Source organism: Callionymus lyra, chromosome 2 (genome assembly GCF_982586985.1).
Source record: "Callionymus lyra chromosome 2, fCalLyr1.hap1.1, whole genome shotgun sequence".
Taxonomy (NCBI): Eukaryota; Metazoa; Chordata; class Actinopteri; order Syngnathiformes; family Callionymidae; genus Callionymus; species Callionymus lyra.
In genome coordinates this window covers 44567535-44584172 of record NC_141819.1, presented here as the reverse complement: position 1 = coordinate 44584172, position 16638 = coordinate 44567535, and the positions used below count along the sequence as shown (strand labels likewise).

General features: G+C 39.0%; 1 protein-coding gene across 1 annotated transcript; it reads left to right on the top strand.

Moving 5' to 3' along the window:
* Nucleotides 1-11062: 11062 nt before the first annotated feature.
* Nucleotides 11063-13021, top strand: fgf3 (fibroblast growth factor 3). Its single transcript, XM_087783040.1, has 3 exons — nt 11063-11341; nt 12388-12491; nt 12644-13021. Exons 1-3 carry the CDS (start codon nt 11098-11100, stop codon nt 13019-13021), a joined length of 726 nt encoding a protein of 241 aa, XP_087639166.1. The 5' UTR covers nt 11063-11097.
* The last annotated feature ends 3617 nt before the right edge of the window (nt 13022-16638 follow it).

Here is a 16638-nt window from a genome sequence, read left to right as displayed (position 1 = left end):
TCTGAGGGAAAATGGATGTAAGGATGATTAACGGCATCTTCCAGACCTGCTTCTTGCCTGTCCCTGTCACAACTCCACTACTAATGCAAGGAATAAAATATATTTACTTAACTCCTCTGCAAGTATAATAAAATACCTTTTTTCTTAAATCAATTTCACCGCCTAACTCAATTGTAATCTACGCTTTAAAAAGTTCCACCCCTTTTTATGGTGATCATTGTCTATTCATGGAATCAATATTTCAACAGACGTGGTATTTTTGGTTCTTATGATTTGCAAAGATTGCTGTTGTTCATAACAAGTTTGTTGCTTAATTCCTTTTTTACTGAATGCATAACCGATCAGAAATACTTTTTTTTAGGTTTGGGTGAAGAATTTGGACTGCACAACCAAATCCTTTCTCATAAGGTACCCTGAGAAACAGCTAGGTTATAGAACAGAAGACAAATGAACAATTAATTAATAATTCGATTTGCCACTAATAAGTTGGTGACAGATGTGTCATGGAACCAAAAACTGTCTGTGAGTGTGTGTTGAGAAAAGTTAATTATCAAACTAACTTAGCAGCTCTCTTTTTCTTTCCACTACCTTAGGTCTCTCTAAAGGCCTTGACACACCACGCCACTTATCGGGCGTCTGGAGCCGTCGGGCAGTCCTGTGTGGTCGGTGCCCCAAGTCCCTGTGGTGTGTCTCCCCCAGTCTGGAGTCGGCGTCCTAGTCGGACAACAAAAGACACGGGTTCACGCGTTCAGTCTTTTTCACACCGCTGCAGCGTCACCCGCTGTCGCACATGCGCAGAACGGACACTTCGCCTGACAGTCTCTTTGGTGTGTAAGCAAGGCTTTTTTTTCGAGGGAAGGGGCCAGACTAGGTCAAACAACACAGGACTGCCCGACAGCGTCAGACGCCCGACAGTTGGTGCGGTGTGCCCAGGCTTTAATAGATCTCATAGCCTTTCCACAACATCCTCCACCCCCCCCACACACACATCCACGCTATACCCGAGGGCCTGTCTTCAGGCCCCTGCTAACGGTTAAAAAAAACAATGCTTCAAGCACTTTATTGATGAGACAGCCGAGGTTTTCACTGACTTGCCATTTCCCTCCAACTTCTTTGAAGAACTGTTCCTCTGTTAACAGAGAAACCTCGAGCACAACCAGTAGGAACGGTCTTCAACGGTCCTCAGCTGTGACGGGAGGATGGAGAGAGAGAGAGAGAGGAGGGGATGGGGGTTAGATGAAGGCTCTGGGGTGCTAACTGACGGCCGTGGCTCCTTAGTCTGCCATTTACAGCTAAAAATACACACACATATTTGGCAGCTGATTTGACATAGTGAAATCATATACATTTCAGCAACATCATGACCTATAAGTTTCCTTTAGTACGGACCACCTCATCAGGAAGTGCCTCAAGTTTATTGGGGAATAAGAGAAATGAAACAGTCACACATACCTGCTAAGGTAAGCACCTAAGTATCTCTTTCTCTCTCTCTCTCTCTCTCTCTCTCTCTCACGCACACTCGACCACGCACAGGTCTGCTCTTGATTAAATAGCCCACCATGTTGCACTGTAAATGCAGACATCATTATCAAGAGTTTGGCTTCTGTCTAGAAACAAATCACTGTGATTATGTAAACCCATAGGACACACACTCTTCCACCCCGCTGCTGGACTACATAAAGCAGTGCCCAGACACTGTTTGCCATTCCAGTTGTTGTGGTGGCATTACAGAATATAAAATTAATACAAATGAAATAAAAAGAGATTCATAAAATAAAAACAATACATTAAAATAAAAGCCATACAATGTAATATTTATAAATAAGAAATAAGAATAAAAATATATTGTTATATACATTCCATTTAATTAAACACTATTCATGATCCAGACATCAGCTTGGTAGAAAGAGTTTGTTATGTTCTGGTCCATATCGATCTCAGCCTCCTGCTGAACAGGAGCAGTTGGAACAGGGGGTGTCCCGAGTGGGAGAACGGATAATCTACAGCAGTATGTTCTTGTCCGTAGTTGTTGCAGCAGAGTACCGCACGTTGATAGAGGAGGTGATAATGGACTGCACAATGGCTGTGTAAAATGCACCAGGATCGTCTGTGGGAGTGGGAATTTCCTTTCTGGACCTTCTTTACTATTAGGCTGATGTTCACATCCCATGTCAGATCTCCAGTGAAGATGTTACTGAGCTGACTAATACACTCCACAATGTCAGCAAGGGAACCGCTGAGGATGAGAGGGTTGGGTTTGGTTAAAAGTCTCAGAAAATCCACATCATCTCCACTCTCTGGTAAGCGTGCATAAGCCCCCCATCGTTTTCAGAAGTGCCATATCGCCATGTTTACGGCATACAGTACTTGTCTCATTCAGATTACTCTCTCTTGACTGCTACATCTCAATGCTCTGAAATTATTCCTTTATGCTTTTGAGTTTCTGATCAATTTCAAGCGGTATTCTTGATATTAAAGAAGAAAATTGGAAAAGTTTTGGTACATAGTTTTGTTCATTCAATTGCTATTTAGACTGTCAGGCAAAAGGATGTGAACGTAAGCATGTTGCCATGAACAATTAGTGGCTATGCTGCTGCACAACAAGGTACAATGAACTATATTACCTGAATGCAAAAAATACATGCAGCATTTCATTATTTAAATATTTTTGTATTGTGGAATTATGTTGTACGGGATCTCCTATGCTGTCCTGCTTTCCACCGTTGCATGTTCCTATCCAGGAGTGCAACTTGTCTCTTGTGTCAATTGTGTCATTGTCAAATTACATCAAAAACCATTAAAAGATAACAATAAAATGCGTAAATATCATACCTTCAACAAACTGATCCATTTTAGATGCACATTCTAGAATCAACTGTTGTGTTAACATGGGAAGGAAGGCTCAGCATTTAAAAACCTTTCAGTGTTTGTAACGGGAGCATTTCCTTTAAACATATTGAACATAAAAATATTCAAAGAATTATGTTCTCTATATTCAATGATTGTGGAATGGATATTATTTGATGGAACTAGGACTAAAAGTCTATTGAAATACTGAAGGTTTTCAGTATTTGTTGGATTTGTTTCACAATAGATAATTTCAGGGCTATTGTTTTTCTTCCTGCTGATGTGCCTGTGTAAAAAGACCTTTGACCTTTGACAAAATATGAAAGAAATGAAATTAATGAATGATACAAATATTTGTGGTTCAAACATCATTTCATTAACCCTTCTACAAGTTGAACGGACACCTTACAGACCCTTCACACTAAAAAAAATAGTATAAGTAAATATAGGAATTAGGAATAGTATAAAATAGGAATTATTTTATTATATTTTGTTGCTCAATCTAATATGACACAGATATCAGGTAACTTGCCAAGAAAAGCACCAACACTGAGGTTGACTGGAGGGTTCTTGGTACCAGCTTCCGAATGGGGCTAGTCTATAGGCCTAAACAATATCTGGCTAGTGTCATGGAGCAAAAAGGAGAATGTGTTTTTGAGACACAGGGAATAGAGCAATGACCATACAAAACACAATTAATTAACCAAAAAATGATATAATATTCGTCTGTAAAACAGTTTACACAATAATGTTGCCTTTTTGTTGCCTTCAGCATCTTAATTGAATAAAACCCTTTAACATTATTTTCTAAAAATTAATTTTAGATCCAAAGGTTTTCTATTTATGCCCTGTGTGTCAATTGTGTGTGTGATTGTCCCAGTCATTGATGGCCTCTAGAGTTTCATGCCTTCACAATCATGTGCCTGTTGGACAGTGCAGCAGCTATACTGCATCTGAAACCTGCTGCGAACAATCAAAGGACCTGCATGAGCATAGGACAAGACTATCTGGTTACAGAGAGAGAGAGTAAATTCGAGACAAAGAGTGACACGGTCACAAACAGAGTGAGAAATAGTTAAAGTGGAAAAGGGGAGAGAAAAGTAATTTGTTTTTCTCATGGATTTATTGATCCATATTCAGTGTCTTAAAAATAATACCTCTTTAAGCTCTCTCTTACTGTATGTAAGTAAGTAAGTAAGTAATATTTATTTATATAGCGCTTTTCGAGACCAGGGTCACAAAGCGCTTAAATAATCAAAACATTACTCAAAAAAGTACATACTTTAAAGATCAAGATAATACTGAGAACAACACAGGAGTTCCAGAAAATCAAGGAAAAGCCTGAACAAATAGAAACGTCTTAAGATGTTTCTTATATGTTCTTGTCCGTAGTTGTTGCAGCAGAGTACCGCTCTGTCCATGTTTGCCATTGTGAATTATCTCCCCATATGCTGTAACGGTGTTTAGTGATTGACCACTTGAAACAGAAAACTGTTCAGGTTTTATTGTCATTATTTTAATGTGGAGCATGGTTGCTTGGCACCAAGAAATCCTAAAGGTTCCCTATTGTAAATAAGTTCCCCCATGGACACGTAGAAAGTATTATATTAAATTTAAGTCAACTTTATTTAAAGGGTCAAATCAAAACAGAGTAATCTCAAGACACATTTAAATAAAAGTATTCAAGAGAAGAAAATACTTATCGCTGTATATCTCAGCTACCGCCTTGACCTTAGGGTCGTTACTTCCATCGCCATATTGATTCGGAACAGAAGCTGCTACAATGTGTTGTGTTTCATTGTGATCGCTTTTGGCCTTATAATGGCCCCAAGTATTCCTAACCTCCTTAGTCACAGGAGCATATTATCTTGCCCTATGTGGAAATTTATTCTCCTTCATCAAACAATTTTACATTGCATGAACAAACTGAAATATGAAAAAAAGACATGGTTTTAATATTCAGTACTGAATTTCTGTTCATTGGTTTGTATTTAGTATTTTTAAAGCACTATGTCAAATTGGAATTTATCTTGATTAAATACATTCATCCAGATGTCTGCACAGTATTTGAAAATAATGCTAGAATAATAAGGATTTGGGAAATTTTAAATGGGGGTGACTAAGAGAAAATGTTTGTTACTTGTGTTGTAACTGAAAAGAAGACATTCCTTGATATGAAGCCCACTTAAATTTCATTGTGTATAACAATGTGGTCATGGATACCTTTGAGTAAGATGAGAATAAAATATTCATAGTTTTATTTTGTGATGTGCATAAGGATAAACGTAACAGACTGTGATTTTAATACCAAACTCACTCTGTCAATTACCTTCAGGATCAATTGAACAATTCTGGTTCTTACTTTCAGAGCTATTCATGGTCAGGCTCCTCCTTACATCAGTGATCTGATCCAGCCTTACACCCCAGCTCGGGCTCTGAGGTCTGTGGATCAGAATCTGCTGATGGTTCCTCGCACACACTTTAGACTGTTATATTTGTCTTGTGTTGTCTAGGCCTTTTCAAGTTTTTTTTATATTTGTAGGTATTTTTAACTGGGTATTGCTTTTGATTGTTCAAGTGCTTTGTGAACCTGGTCTAGAAAGATGCTTTACAAATAAATATTACTTACTTACTTACTTAGAGATAAAATAATTGGGATTGTTAAGTCTAACGCCTTAAAAATGTCCCTAGGACTTGAACTAAGTCCCTTGATTAAAGGGAAATTTTTAAGCATTACTATGTAATTGTTGCAGATCTCTTATCTATAATACAGTCAATACTGTACTGCTTAAATTAGATGTTTACATACAATGTATAATAAAACACATGACCATGGACAATCAAGGCATGTTGAAGTTTTCCTGTAAATTTGCTAAAGCCTCTGAGGAGGCTCCGATCATTTAACATCCGCAGGAAGCTCCTCTGCATGTTCTACCAGTCTGTGGTGGCCAGTGTGTTATTTTATGCTGTGGTGTGTTGGGGTGGGAATGTGTCCAAGAGGAGTGTCAACAGGTTGGACAGGTTGATCAGAAGGGCTCTGTGGTTGGCATGAAGCTGGACTCACTGGTGACAGTTGCAGAGAGGAGATCACTGGACAAACTACTGTCCATCATGGATGATGACAGTCATCCTCTGAACACTGTCATCAGTGAGCAGAGAAGCAGAATGAGTGCACGAATGCTCCTTCCCAGGTGCAAAACAAATAGACTCAGGAACTCATTTAATCTTCGTTCTATTAGATTGTATAATTCAGAGTTTGGGGTCGGGAGTGGAGTATAGAGAAGATATTGTTATTTTTCTTTGATCTATGTTCTTTATACTTAGATTATTTTATCTTGAACTTTCTTTTTATTGCACTTTGTTTTTGTTTTTATGAATTTATTGACTGTGTTGCTGTGAGATGGATAACCAATTTCCCACAAGAGATCTCCAGAGTGATAACTAAAGTTCATCTACCTATCTATCAGTGGGATTGCAAGCGAGGCGTCCCAGATACCCAAGCCACCTCAACTGAGTCTCAACACAGAGGAGCAACAGCTATTCTACAAGCCTCTCCTGGAGAAAACGGATTTCTGCCCCTTGTCCTTTTCGGTCACACCCCACTGTTAATGGTAGGTAGGAACATAGATCAAGTATACAAAGAGCTTAGTCCTTTGGCTTAGTTCTCCTTTTACCAGCACAAATTAGAGCAGTGTCCACATAACTTCTGATGCTGCTCCAATCCGCCTGTCGATCTTTCGCTCAAATTTTCCCTTGCTCAAGAACCAAATCCTGACATAGTGGAACTCCTCCACTTGAGGTAGGGACTCATCCTAGACCGCGAGAGGGGCTTGCCACTCCAACTGAGAACAATGGAATCTGATTTGAAGAAGCTGTTTTTTCTGCCCTAAACCGCTCCAACTAGGGCTGAGGGCTGAGGTCTTATAAAGCCAACTGAAGTGAAGTAATCATGGACTCTGTCCTTCTCCAGCCAGCTGTAATCACTCCCTTTGTTTATATAACAAGTCCCTTGGAGGTGGAGACTTCCGGGATTGATGATGCGCATTGACAAATATCGTGCTTGACCAATCTCCCCAGAGTCGGCGTGGTCATGGTAAACAAGATTTAATCTCCAGAAAAAAAAGTTTTAAATAAGAGGGACAGTAATGTGGCAAATAATGATCTACTTAAAGAAGAGCTATTTTACTTATTATACATAATATTATTAATATATCATGTTAATATGATTAACTAGCACAATGAAACAAATACAGATGTCAAAAAGAAGATTCTATGTTGTTTAATTACATAATTGATCAAAAAACACATTTGAACAAGATGTGATGTGTACTGGATATGGTACATATAATAAAGAATGAAGAATTCAGAACATGTGTGGGGTTTCTATGGATTTTGAAGACTATGCGTTTGTATTGCCTCATGACCTGCATTGTAAAAGAAGTTGTCATGTTGTAATAAACGGTTTTCAGTATGTTTAGAAAACAAAAGGCGTTTTGAACTTTCATAGTCATTGGTCAAGTTGCATATTCATGACACTAAACAAAATAGAGCTGGCCAAGCCAAAATGAAGTGGAGTGAGAGGGACAAAGTGAGAGGGAAGGAGTCTGGTTGGAATAAAATAGTTGCCAATTTGTTTGCTGTGTGCTGGAACTGTACAAGAGTCTTTCTGAGCATCTGACAAGCAGGTGAGATCAAAGACTGTCAGACAAAAGAGGCTCAGCAGCGATTTGTCAGGAGACGAGAGGCAGCAACCGGGTTCAGCCCTCTGATCACTGCCTCACCAAAGAAATCTGCCCATGAGAAAAAGTACAGCAGAAAGGGTTCAAAGGTCATTTTGATTTGCTCTGGATTACTGGTACCTCCTTTTTCCTTCACTAAAAGAAGGGGTAAGAAAAGGACCTGGCTAATAACCTTTGTATTTTTGCACAAAAGGAAGCCCTTTGTGCTAAGAGGGTTTTTCAGTGCTGTTGTGGGGGAAGAATTCTGGGGAGGTCAATTAAAAAAAGAGCACTGAAATTCTTGCTGTCATTGAAGCCAGAAGGAAAGAAGAAGGGGAAGTTAAAATGTATGCTTTTGGGTTTTGTGTCAGGACACTTCACATTGTTGCTTTCTATGAACTGTCTAGCAGACAGCTTAAGAAAGGTCTGGACATTTTGGGGGAATAATCAAGATTTTTCAGTCTCGTGTGGTTTTCTCCCAGCGCAGGTGTGAATGTGTTCAGCATGAGATGCACATGTGGTGGTGGTCCAGACAACGGGGAGTGGGTCAGAAAAACATGGGTGGTGTGTAACTAGATGGGCTCCTTGACCACAATGAAGGACCAATTAGTCAACCCTAGGAGGACAACGTTGGCAGACATTCTTCCAATTGATCAGCAAAGCAAGCTCTGAAAGTTGAAGGCAGAACATCAAGTGGTGGCTGCAATGAATGTCCCTGCAAACACAGAACAAAGTAAGCTGATGTGAGGATTTTAACCCTTGATTCTGATTTAGAGATACATCTGTCAGTTTTTAAAAAATGTTTATGTTTCAGGTTGAAATGTGATTAAACAATTTGATTTTGTAAATTGTACGGTTTCACTTCACTTTAATCTGATACTATCCTCATCAGCACCGACTTTACCAAAGCATGAGCCGTAAATAAAGTGATTGTGCTGTTGTGTCCCTGAGCAAGACACCTCACCCCGGTCTCATGTATGAGATCTCAGGTATGATAACCAGCTTTGGATGAGCACCAAGTATAGTTAGTTTCTCTTTTTTTGAATAAGGGAACTTGCAAAGATTGTTTTGCTTGCTGAGAGAAGTGCTTCCATCTGCTATGCTGGACATCCTGGATGGAGTGATTGAGAAATGTGATGCTGAAGGGTCCCTAGCTCCCGATCACACAAGCACAGGGGGAGTTATTTTGTAGAGTTGTGTCTTTTTATAGATCTTTTTACATAGGAAATTAATACAAATAGTGTTAAGCAACTTAATATCAACACAAGCTTATCATTTGATAAATGGATGCATTAGTGTGCAATACGCAATAATAATAATTACAATAATAAAGGCAAAATAGTGTTTATGACTATATGATTTCTGTGAAAAGAATTACAATTAAAATACAATTTCAAGATTGTCAATTACAAGTTGAATGCATTACATTTGATACCTTGAGAGTGTTCACCTCTGTGTGGATGCATGTATCTGCCTCACAAATTGCAAGTGTTTGCCCTGCTTATCGCCAGGACACTTTGTGGGCGGTGGGAAGGCAGCGTAATTAAAATAGTTTCTGAGAAAAACAGCACACCACATCTTAGCTTCCACCCTCTTCCAACACCTAACCACATCAAGAGTGTCTCAATTAGAAACAGCCACAAGAACAACCTTGCATTCATGCAGCTTCTGCTCCAGTCCTGTCGTGTAGTGGACCTAGCAAACATTTTCAGGAACACGTGAGTGGCCTTTTCTGATCATCCAGCTCGCTAACATGACAGAAGCAGCTTGCTGGGTGATGTATGGGAGGGGAAGACAAATTAAGCGTTTATTCTCCGGGGGATTCTTGGCAGAGGCCCCTCAAAGCGGCAGTGGAGCAGCGCCAAAGGGCACAGAGATTTGTAGATGATGGTGCTAATTACCAGAATACAAACCATAATGCGACCAAGATGGAAGCAATTTAGCCAGTAGTCATTTAGCCTGCTGCTCTTCCGCCCACCGGCTGCTGCCTCGCCAGAGCCCAGCCTTAAGGATGGGAAAAGTCTGCGAGAGTCTACTGCTCCAAGGAAGGGGAAGAAATAACTAGTGAGGGTCTGCCAGTGTGATGGAACCATGTAGGATAATTAAAGGATCATTTATCACATCTGGTCCATCAGTGTTCAAGAGTTACATGGTCGGATCAATCTGGGAACATTTGGGATCCGGTTCACCTTTTTTAACCTGAGTTAAAAATGAGGCAACCCAACTTGTCCATGGCACTGATCAATGTGCCTTTTATCTCGTGATCAAATGTTGTAAATTAGAGGAAATTACTTAAAGTGCTACTAACTCACATGTTTCAATTGAAGTTTGAAGTTGAAGTCTTCCTAGTTTATACAATTCCCTCATCATGATGATGTTTTGTAGTTACTACTTTATAAAGTTATCAGTTTTATCTTGACCTATAAAGTATATACTTTATTGAATATTGTTTTGATTGTTTAAGTGCTTTGTGACCCTGGTCTGGAAAAGCGCTATACAAATAAAAATGACTTACTTACTTTTCTTATTTTTGAAATCTTAGCAAACCAGGGTTTACAAGCGCGGATCCCATTATCACTACTCCTCGATCCAATTGTTATTACATCTGCTTTGTTTATACAACAATTCCCCTGGAGGTGAAGACTTGTGAGATTGATGACACGCGGTGACGAACCTCCATGCTTGACCAATTGCAGAGTGGGCGTGGTTATGGTAAATTAAATTGCTTCTTCAGAAAAAGTGGGCAGGGCTTAAGCACATTTTTAATATAAATATTTAAATGAAAAGAGAGTTTTCTACAAACAGTTCCCTATTAAGTGCCTTTAAAGGGACTTTTGTGGTTTTAAGGGGTACACACATTTTGAGCAAGTTTCAAAAGGGAAAAGTAAAAACTAAGGGAATCAACTGAGATAATACATGAATTAATATGATATAGTGTAAATTCTATGTTAGTTTTTTCATCCCTGGTTTACCAATGTCTCTCTCCAGCATGAAAGTTTAGCTTTTTGCTCAAATATCAAGTGTTTGAATCACACACATACATAGTTTTTTTAAAAAACGATATTGCAATGTTGTTTGTAAAATGAAATATAAGGCTAAACAGATAATGGGGACCAGATAAAGGAGTCCAAATGTTCTCCTATAGCTGCTTTTGCCTCAGCCCACCTGTGCAGTTTGGGAGGTCTACTGACTGTCTGAGGAGAGTCCAGGGAGAGTGGAGGACAGTAAAGCATGGTCCTGTAACTGTATCTGCTCATTGCTGGTTCTCTTCACACATGGCTGATACCTTCAGCCTCCCTCTCTCCTTTGTATCAATTGGTCGGAGTTCAGCCCATTGTCGCCACAAGCCGCTTTTATACGAGCCTGCAGTCTGAGCTGCGACTCTCACTCGGACCCGCTGGAGGAACGCCTCGCACCTGGAGGAGGAGGAGAGGACTCCAGCTCATCTGCAGACCCCTGACTCTTTCATGGGACCCCTGGAAAGGAGCACTGTTTTTTTTCAACACAACTGTCTCTCCACGGCCATGCCACGATGCTAGTGATCCCTGTGCTGGTACTGCTGAGCCTGCTGCATCCAGGGCGAGGCAAGGCTCGCTGCGCCCCGGGACAGCCGTGCGACCCCCGGCAGCGACGGGACGCCGGGGGCCGCGGAGGGATCTACGAACATCTCGGAGGAGCGCCGAGAAGAAGAAAACTCTACTGCGCCACCAAATATCATTTACAAATCCACCCGAGCGGGAAAATAGATGGATCGTTGGAGGAGAACAGTCAATTCAGTGAGTGAACTTTACACATCATTCATACATGTAATTTTGATTTTAGATTAGTTTTTGGAAAAGGTTATTTCCATTCCTTATACCACTGTGTATAGTAAATGGTCAGCTTTCGATTGAGTTGATCGTCAGTATGAAGCTGTCAACATGTGTGCGCGCGCGCGTGTGACACGCAGGTTAATCTCTCCTAACAGCCAGAGTATTAACATCCTCGCGGGACAAAAGCGCTGTCCTAACGGATGTACTTATCTAATCAGCGGCCATTAGGTCTCTGACCAGCAGGAGGGTCAGCGACCCATCATCTGATTCAACCTCCAATAAACATCTCTAGTGGAGGGACTGCTGGAGGGAACACTGATGTGGATTCAAATCAGTTCACAGACTGACGAGGCCAGTCGGAGTTTTTTAGAGAAATACTTTGGTGGTTGAAAACTGTCACCAGTAACTGCATAACTGCCAATCACATATATACTTCGGAGGTCCCTGCATTGTTAAATTAAAATTCTAAATCATTCAAAAAGTGTCGATGATTTAAAGTTTATTATCTATCTGACATCGTGTCCTTTTTCATCATGTAACTACACACATCATCATTTGGTGTTAAATTAATCATTGTTTCATCTGTTAAGATAGGGTGTTAAAAATGTTTCCATCTTATTCATTGTTTTTAGTGTATTTCATATGAGTAAAATTCTCTAAAAATGAAACATATTTAATGGAGTTGTAATAATAAGAAAAAAAATACAGGGTCTAGATACAAAGATACAAAAATGAGGCAGAACAACATCTTAGTTTATTATGAATTATTCCTTTCACTTTTCACAGACAACGCTAGAATGAATGGGTGCTTTCACTAAAAAAGAAAGTCCCATAACTTTGTTTCAATTGGATTACTTTAAATCGTTTTCTTAAACAGCATACCACTCTGGTTATGCCTTTTCTCTGGCTGGCACGTTGAATAGGATGAGTAAGGTTTATGAGGAGGGCGGTGATGGTTGATATTTACCATTAACATGTTATAGTGATTTCATGTGTTTTCTCTCTTGCAGGCATCATGGAGATCACTGCTGTGGACGTAGGTGTTGTGGCCATTAAAGGTCTGGTTTCAGGCCGATACCTCGCCATGAATGACAAAGGCCGGCTGTATGCCTCAGTGAGTACACATACCCAAGTCTGTCACCTTCCCTCTTGCACTTGTATCTCCTATGGACTCGGGTGGTGGCCCCATAAATGTTTGGCCTCTTGCTGTGGGACTCTGTTTGGTGAACTGCCCACTAATGTCTCGACTCCTTTATCTATTTACAGGAGGCGTTTAACAGAGATTGCGAGTTCGTTGAGCGGATCCACGAGTTGGGATATAACACATACGCATCTCGCCATCATTCCACCGAGCAGCCGCTGCCAGCAGGGAGCAGCAACAAGCGCAGAGCCAGTGCCAAGCGTCAGTGGTACGTTTCCATTAACGGCAAAGGTCGGCCGAGGCGAGGCTTTAAGACTCGCAGCACTGACAAAGCCTCACTGTTCCTGCCGAGAGTGTTGGGCAACAAGGACCATGAGACTGTACGGCGATTGAGAGACAATCAGGCCCATCATAATGTCAATCGTGGCAAGCGGAGGAGACGGCGACATCGTACGAGGAGGTGTCCAACAAGAGACTTATCATGTGTGGTGCTGGACAAATGAAAGCAGGCGCACCTTCTTAAAGACTACTGAGTTCCCACATTTAAGTCGGACCACTTGGAAATATGACAGCTCTGAACTGTGATACATTGATTCACTGACCATTCTCAGAAATAATACCTTACACTGGACACATGACTTCAAAACTCTAGCAGTGTATGGAGCGCGGCTCTGATATTGTTTCATTACGTAAGATTTAGAAGAAATAAGGGAGATGATAATGGATGGAAAGATAACTATGGGGGATACATATTCTCAGCTTGGAGCTAGCATTGAAGTAACATGTGGTTGGATGTTGGTGATGTTGTCTACTAACATTCACCAAAAACAGCATCTCAACATAGATACTGTGTGTTAGTCTCATTAATATCTGTTTTCAACAGGCTACCTTTCCTGGTATTTCTTTTTATGCCTCATGCTTGTCAACCTATCAACTATCCAGCGACCACCAAGCTGATGAAGGAGCATATAAGCATTCATGTAAACATAGCTGTGAAAAACAAAAGGATAAGACGTAGATATTATATTTAAATTATTGATATTTATTGACGTTTCTTATTCAAATGCTGATCTTTCTGTCCATATTTCTGACATTAATGAATCTACAAGTACAAGAAGTACACAAGCCAATCACAAACCGTTTTAATTTTAAGGGACAAAATCCCCTTAACATTACAATCTATTTGAAATAAATCAAAATCATTGCGTTTGTATGCTTTTACATCTCCTTAGTGTTACATAAAAACCTACTTTAAAACCCCATTGTATGTTTTCAAAAAGCCTCCAAACATATCGAATTCACTTTTAGCTTAGAAGCCACAAACTACAAAATATCTGAATGTGAAATAAGTTCAACAGAATTTGACTTTTTTTTAAAGTGCTAGTGGCTAGTGAAGAGTAAACGAAGCACTTTCATGATTCAGATTACAAGAAGAAACACTGAGTGAGCACCCTATGTATTTCTGTAGCATCTGTCTCCTGTCTGTAAACTGAACAAAGTACGTTGTATTTTTTACTAATGATATAAATATTTATTTACTGCCTTTTTTGTAAATTATTGTCCATAGCTTTCACTCCCTACATGCCTCACACTGACTGATGGTACCACTTTACTTTTTTAAATCAACAGTTTGTGCAACCAAATTGTTATTTTTTTTATATGTAGATAAAGTAAGTAGTAAGTATACACTGGACAGGAAAACCAAAGTTCCATTTGAATTGTTTTGTCTTTATTTTGCAAAGAAGCCTGGGATTTATTCATTTTTTCTGGAATGTTTAGCAAGGTTGCCTTAAGATTATATAATGATTATATGCCAAAAATGGAGGAATGGAGTTATATTTTTGTACACAAGCCAATAGATGGATTTGTAAGGTTATATTCTTCAAAATGTGAAGAATGCGTATTTGATTGAAACAAAAGCTCTGCTTTTGTCACTTTTTCCTTCTTTCTTTTAAACAGAGTGGGATGTCTTGTTCCTCACTAAAGTCTAGAATTATCCCAAATAATGTGTATATATTATTTCATCCTCAGCTACATGTATTAAAATACACTTAATTTTTATTTTGTTTTTAAGTATAATTATTATTTCTGCCTGATTGAACAAAGTATTATAAAAATGATGGTTGGGTTGACTTTAAGAGAGAACGCCAGAGGAGCCTCATCAGAAATATCCTCCTACCATGATGTTTATTTTCTAGAGGCACCACTTGTTGTTTTTCAAATTAATGTAAAATTCATCAACAGCTCTCTTCTTGATGCTTACTCACATCTATAGGTAGCAGCATATAAAGGCTTGTCACCTTATACCTGCGGGCTGGGGAGGCTTCCTGACTTGGACAATAGGTCATCCCAAGGGGCGCCTGGGAAGCGATGCCGCCTGAGACTTTTTGGATTTTTTTTTTCCTTTTTTGAAACCCAGAGCAAAAGCTAGTGAGTGGATAAACAAGGCCGGTCCACATCAAAGCATAAACTGTGGCATAGAAAGTGTAACACCTTTGCTCCGACTTGTGTTAAATTACTCGACAAGAATTCAGGTTTTTCATGGAGCCGCACACTGTAACTGACCACAAGCATCCAACCAGTGCATGTTGAGGAAGTATTCTTAAAAGCTGTGATGAAATCTCCTTTGTACATTGCTTTCCCACTCACATTTCTTTAGACATTAATTTAATTTTGACCTTCAGATATTTCATTGACACACCCGGACTTCTCCAAAATACTTCAACTCAAGATGAGTCACAGAAGATGATATCTCCCCAAGGACACACACAAAAGATGTCATTTGTTTGAAGTTCTTCTTCTTTTCTTTATACTCTTGGGAGCCACATTTCAGGGTCTTTAAAAATGTTATGGACCCCAGTGGCACACGGTGGTAGGTGTATTTTGATAAATACAATTTCAAATGATGTTAAAAATGCTTTGGTTATGCAGTGAATTAAATTACATCCGGATTAATTTAGAGTACAGTATGATTGACCGATCAAATAAGGGAAAGACCTATTGTAAATTTTACTGTTATTTTGTAGTTAGAAAACAAACATTTGTAGCAAAGAAGCACAGAAACTTTGAACAATTGAAAATGTCTAGTTTATGTTTAGAGAAGTTTAATAATTCTACTTATTATCTTATTCTTATTTTCATGAGCACAGTTTTCGTATTTATGTGGTTTACATCTAATATATCTAATATATACATTTATACTCTAATCATACAAGGTTATAGTAATTAAAAGAAAGAAGATGTTATTGTTTATTTTTCCAACATTTCTTTTTACTTCATATTGAATTTGCTAATAATGATCCTTGTTTAAGTTGCCCATAGTCTGGTTGAAAACATTTCTCATACAATAACCATCTTATTATATTTGACTTTGTTTTTGCTTTGGGGTACACAGCCTCATAAAGGTTGGTGACACCTGTTAAAAATGATGTTATTTTCATTATTCAGAATCAGAAGTGTTGTAAACACAACATAGAATTTATTTGTTGTGACAGTACAGAATAAAATAATAAAATAAGATAACGTAAAATAAGCAATAGAAAAAAACAGAAAAAGCACCAAGGCAGCCAGTCTGATGATGTCGTTGTTGTTCATTATTCAATGTTCCTGCTAGATGTAGCCGTTATTGATTTAGTATTGTAAGCATCAGTTCAATCGCATGGACTTTACATTGCTTAATAATTATTTACTTACTTACTTATTCTTCTGAAGAGTAACCTTGTGTTGTAGTTCTTTGAAGAGGTTTACATTATTACCTTATGTGTTTTTATTTCGGTAGCAGTGTCACATGTTTTTGTTGGTAGATGTTCATCAGTCTCAGAGCAGTAGCACATATGGTTGATGGAAATTCCCTCTAAGCCTGATGCTCTTCGTTAGATGTTGGTGTAAACAATCTTGTTCTAGTAATAGTTCTGGCACTGTACATTAACAAGATAATGGCTCCTTTAGAAACATCCTATTCGTGTGACTTATGTCTGCTGCCTTATATACTACTCCTACAGCAAATTACTGTAGTAGAAGCAGCTGCACAACATTACTTCATGAGGTATTAACTTATACTTAAGCACCATAAAATAGGTGTGGAAGAACAACTGATTAATACAATTAAAACTTTCTGTAC

Coding starts and splice junctions, on each gene's coding strand:
- fgf3 (XM_087783040.1), top strand. CDS start 11,098: ATGCTAGTGATCCCTGTGCTGGTACTGCTGAGCCTGCTGCATCCAGGG. Junction 11,342..12,387: donor GGAGGAGAACAGTCAATTCA/GTGAGTGAACTT, acceptor TCTCTCTTGCAG/GCATCATGGAGATCACTGCT. Junction 12,492..12,643: donor AAGGCCGGCTGTATGCCTCA/GTGAGTACACAT, acceptor ATCTATTTACAG/GAGGCGTTTAACAGAGATTG.